This window comes from Temnothorax curvispinosus, unplaced genomic scaffold (assembly GCF_003070985.1).
Source record: "Temnothorax curvispinosus isolate PA1 unplaced genomic scaffold, ASM307098v1 QBEX01005835.1, whole genome shotgun sequence".
Taxonomy (NCBI): Eukaryota; Metazoa; Arthropoda; class Insecta; order Hymenoptera; family Formicidae; genus Temnothorax; species Temnothorax curvispinosus.
This window is the reverse complement of record NW_020215615.1, coordinates 230,201-235,693: the sequence shown is the minus strand read 5'-3', so window position 1 is coordinate 235,693 and position 5,493 is coordinate 230,201. Positions and strand designations below refer to the sequence as shown.

Sequence of the window (5,493 nt, the reverse complement as noted above, 5' to 3'; positions counted from 1 at the left end):
CATACTTGAGCTCATAAGCGATTATTATAAAGAACGCGGGTGTGTTAAATGAACGTGCGCAAACGAGCCCCGCCCGGTGACCTTTGAAACGATCATATATGTATATCTATAAAAAGAATCAACTTTGCCCGCGAAGCAATGAGTAATTTGTTTCAGTGTGCGCGCAGGGATCGCTTTTTATTACCTTAATGAGAGCGTTATAAGATATCACTCGAAATCCCACGACAATTAATACACACTTATGTGCTGGAGAAAGATAATTGCTGGTGGGAAGATCGCGCATGAACTCGTTGCTAAATATGCAGATGCTAAACGAGGGATACAGATGAAGATTATGAATCAATAGACTACTATGTATTTGTTATATATACAGCTTAATAAATTCGAAAACATACCGAAGAAAAGTACAGCTAGAATGTGTTATTTTGTATGCAAAACATTGCAACTTTTATGTAAAAACTTTTATGCTCCCCAAGGGAGAATTTCTTACGTTACCTTGAGCTATTCCCACATAGCATGCATATCAAAAAGACGTCCAGAAGATATCCCGAAGATATATTTAGGAGATAGGATATCTTCGGGATATCTTCTGGACGTCTTTTTGATATGCATGCTATGTGGGTTCTGGAAAATAATTGAGTAATAAGGCGGATTTTAAAGGAAAATCGACGAACTGCGATAAATTAAAAACAAGCATGAGAATTGCTCGTAATTTATTTCTTGCCGAATATGCAATACAGTCACGACTCATAATCGATTATTAATTATACGTCACGTTTATTAAACATCGCAGAGAGTGTCAATGCCGTCCGGGGTGCGCGTATTAAGCGTAAAATTTCTCTGCAATATTTAAGAAACGTTTTGTTTACATAGTTAATAATAACGGCTCAACTATCTTACTTTGTGGAGGAACAAAGAAATCGCGTCTCGTGAAATCTGTTTACGAACACGCGCACGGCGAATTAACGTTCTTAATTATACACATCGCACAGAATATTTTGTAGTATGTTATAAAATCATTGAGGAAAGAGCCGAATTTTTATTCATTACGGTCGATATATTTATTTATAAAACTGATAATTATAAAAGAGGCATTAATAGAATTAATAAATCACCTCATTATATTTGCTTCATCGATCGCTTCTTAATTGGCTTGTCCGCGAAATAAACACACACGAAAAATAAACTCTTTCCGAGTGATCATTTACTTATATTATCACTGGAATTTGTTTCTTTTATACTGCTTATCTCTTTACATATTTGATGAAAGATAATGCGTGAGAGCGTTGTCTGTAAAATTCTGACCTTTGCCAAAATAAAAAATCTAAACGGCTTAGCTAATTAATTTAAGCTAATTAATTCTGATCTTCAAAAAATAAATTTAAAAATTCTGTCAAAGTGTCACAATTGCGTTCGAAATTATCTATATATATTAATTTTGCTTCGCTCATTCAAGTTAAATTGTTCTTACTTGTCAGATATTATAAAAAATTACTAATACGTAATTCTTTGTGTTAATCTTAGTTGTTAAAAGATAATTAAAAAGTTAATAAAGATGGAATAATGATCCTAAAATTTAAAAATTATTTAAAAAATTAAATATTTAGTTTTACGAAAATAAGTTTCTTCCGTTTTAACTCATCTGTGTTTTTTCCATGACAGGAAAGCCAGTTTAGTTCGCAAGGACAATCAATTTCACGATCTTCGAGCGATCGAATCACATAATCGCATTTGCAGAGAGAACCGGGAAACGAGAGGCGCAAGGCGACGATCCGTGAAGTTGGCCTCTTCGTCGGCAATTCTATTCTTTTTCACTTAAGCTCGTATGCCGTATAATCGACAACGATCGAATACGCGGCCGAACGACGACTGTCGAGGGTAGTGGGAGAATTTGAAGGTACGCGAAGGGATAGCAGTCCCATGGGAAGCCTCTCCATTGTCCCGAGGTGGCCTAGTAATCCTGAAGAATCGGATGGATTCGAGAATATCGATGGGTACATTGCAATGAGACCCTACACGACTAACGCAACTCAGCAACGGTTGTATCTTCAACGATTGTACAGAACAACGGCATATCTCTTCATTTGTCATTGAACGCTTAAACATCTGTGCTAATCGATTGGGAATCGTTTAGACTCCAATCAGAGATCAAAAATAATAAAAATAATCTGTCCCAAAAAACTCTCCCGAAAAAAGATTATTTTAAAAATAATCTGTACAAACATGTTTTTTTTTTTTTAAGTTTTAGACAACTAGTTGATCTGCGTCAGCACGTGAGGATGAAGAAATTGTCATGGTTTCTTAAATCTTCCATCTCATCGAAGTACGCAAGTTCAAGCTTGGAGTACATGATTCAGGTAAGCGATATAGCAGATTGCCAGTCGAAGAATCTCGATTTTTGAGAGCTTCTTGTCCGGCGGCAACGTCGGCAGCAGCTTTCGCAGTTCCGCAAATGCCAAGTTGAACGCCTCCACTCTGACTCTTTCCCTGACAAGATAAATATTATTTACTTTAATAATGAACTTTCCTTCGTGTGAAAGAATTCTAAAGATACATTAAAGCTACTGCGTTTTTAAAATTAAATAAAATTCTTCGGATAACTTTCCCCAGATAATATTTTAACAGGATATAAGAGAGTGCATTATCAGAAGTACTTGTGATGTTAATGAAAGCACAAGAGGTATACTGATTGAATAAAAACCAGGAATGATTTTCGTTAATAAAGATTAGATTGTCCTGATAGGATTTAAATTTTCTGAACTCAAACTTAGATATCAGGAAGGATGTTACGGATCTTTACCAACTAGAAACTATGGAGTTTTTTAAAACAATTTTTAATAAATAAATCAAGTTTATTAGAGAAAAGCAGTTATTAGAAGTGGAATTGGGGATAAAATATATCAAAAAATAACTTTTGTCAATGGGAAATTTTCCAAAATTTTACTGAAAATTCCGAGTTCGAGAGACCACTTGTAATTCTTAAAGTATTAAAATTATACGATTAAAAATTGTTACAAGCGATTTCTTCGCGACTATATTTCACTGCTTTGTCTTTGTAGCGAGATTTCAGTTCTGCGCTTATCGTAGCCTTACCGTGTGGCGTGTGCGGTTCGATACTTTTGGGTGGCCCTCCTTCGCCTGCGTCTCTCCTCTCTCGACAAGGTGCCCGAGCCAGGAGCGCCAACGCCGTTAACGGCGACTCCATGGCCGCTGTTCGCCATGGGAATCGTTCTATCTTCGTTCGCGAAATCGCAATTGAAGCTCTTCATGTGCCTCTGCGTTCCGGTAATGTTCCTTTCAAAAAGGTATAGTCTGATCTACCGTGAAAAATTATCTCCTCACTTTCGCCCTGGACGATAGATTCGCATCGTAACACATTGCTATCTTGTTTCTCGTAGCACGTAACTGCAATTATATTTACGATAACTGTCAATGCACAAAACGCGGATAACATTACGGCAAGTTCATATTTATTGTCGCATGTAACATTTTAAGTATCAACAACATATTATATAACTCTGTTTTATAACTCGCGGTCTTAATTTCAGGAACATCTTTTTCGACCGATTTAGAGTCGATATTTTTCTAACAAAAACAAAAGGTTGAAGGAAGATTATTTGTTTATAATTAATCGCTTAAAGATAATTGACACCTCGATATTTTTGTTTAAGAAAAATCTGCAGAATTGTCAAAAACGATCTGTGATCAAAATTAGTCACGAGTTATAGAATATAGTATTAACATTAATCTGTATAGTATTAACTTTATAGTTTATGTAGATATTCAGACATTACATTCTCTATTTGACATATATTTTTATAGAAAAATAGTAAACAGACGCGAAATAAAATAATCAAATTTTTCGCACCGTTGACTCTGGGGATTTGCGAAAGCTACGAAAGAATGCAGCACAAAAGGGTTCGCCCTACGTTCCAGAATATTGGGGTTCTTTCGACGATAATTGGATAGCCAAATATTTGTCGAGCACACAGACGTAACTTATGTAGGAGAATTATAGTCGTAAAGAGATAAAGTCAGAAACAGACAAGCGAGAGCAAGAGCAGAGCAAGATATTACATTAAGAACGATTCTGTGCGTAAACATGAAAAAGAAAAGAACGAAAAATATCATAAATTTCGAAGATTCTGGTATTCCGACGTGTCGCCGAAACAGTCGTTTTGAAACAGTCGATTTACGAGCACGTTGCATTATTAAGAGAAACGCAGTTCGCGCTCCGCATAAGTGGCTCGTTCTTCATCAAGTATTGACGAACGGCAACCCAGAACGACTGTTTCCCGATCTGATTCTCATGGTAAACCGGCGATTTGTATGAGCGTTCACACCACTCTCTCCCCCCTTCTCTCCGTTTCTTTCTTTAATATTTCAAAGAAAACCACCAGATTTCGGGCGACAAGTCTCCTCGGCGCTTCTTTTAATATTTATCGTGACACCGCTATCCAATCAAATCGATGCAATCCCCTGCGGGTTTTTTTATCTTTACGACTTTACACCGCACGATTTTATGCGAGCCTAATTTTGTAAAAACGTGCACTTTGTAATTTTTAAAAACTTCGATTTTAACCTGTGTGTTCGTATTTTATAATTATAAAATTCAAATAGAGATTTTTAATTAACAAGAAGAAAACGAAATAAAGGTAATAATTTGCTACTGTTTAATATTGAAACAAAAATAAAGATTAACTGCATAATTCTAAAAACTTTTTAAAATAATATGTAAATTATAGTAGTAAATTTAATTTCTGAGATTATCATGTAACATTTCTGGCATTTTTCATAAAATGAAAAATTATGCTTTACATACATAGACCATCTACTTTTATATAACAATTAATATGTGTTTTTATTAATTTTTGTCACTTACCATAGTCTTCCAAGGTAAAAAATAGACTTCCGAGATTTTTCTCGCCCTATTTTCATCCGGTTTGAAGCGACATCACTCTTCTCTGTCGTCCTCAATTAAATTCCTCCACCAATTAAACAATCGCGCACAAAATCTTATCCGATCACTTTCTTTCTATCGATGTCAGCACGAGAGAGAGGATTTACAGAATCTTCAAAATATTCCACATCACCAAATCGCGTTCATTTATCGGTTCCGGATCGCGATTAGATCGATGTCGATCGTTAACTTTATCTGCGGCAACAAGATCGTCTCTGACAACATCTCGATCTCCCGGCTACGACGAGATCGTTGAGAGAGACGACGGGCAGCATCCCTGGCGGAAAAACTGATCTAGGGAAGGGTGAGATCCGAGGGGCTCTCGCGGGGGTAGGAGTTTCATCTTCCATAAACCACGCCCTTGATTCCGCCGCAGCCTCCCTCGCCCTCTCATTTCCCCAGCATCCCTGACAGCATCCCGGGCGTTCTCCAATCGACAATCGAGAGACATCCCGGCGAACCCGCCCCGACACCTGACGCCACGTCGCCATTCCGCCGCATTTCGTAATTCACGCGACAGTATTTTACACCAG

At 36.9% G+C, this 5,493-nt stretch overlaps 1 protein-coding gene across 1 annotated transcript; it reads right to left on the bottom strand.

The window, feature by feature from the left end:
* Positions 1–630: 630 nt before the first annotated feature.
* LOC112455114 (helix-loop-helix protein 1-like) lies at positions 631–5,237 on the bottom strand. The gene is made up of 3 exons (XM_025016827.1): positions 4,883–5,237; positions 3,094–3,405; positions 631–2,487 (listed from the first exon to the last, which is right to left on the bottom strand). Exons 2-3 carry the CDS (start codon positions 3,267–3,269, stop codon positions 2,334–2,336), a joined length of 330 nt encoding a protein of 109 aa, XP_024872595.1. The 5' UTR covers positions 3,270–3,405; positions 4,883–5,237; the 3' UTR covers positions 631–2,333.
* Between the last annotated feature and the right edge of the window lie 256 nt (positions 5,238–5,493).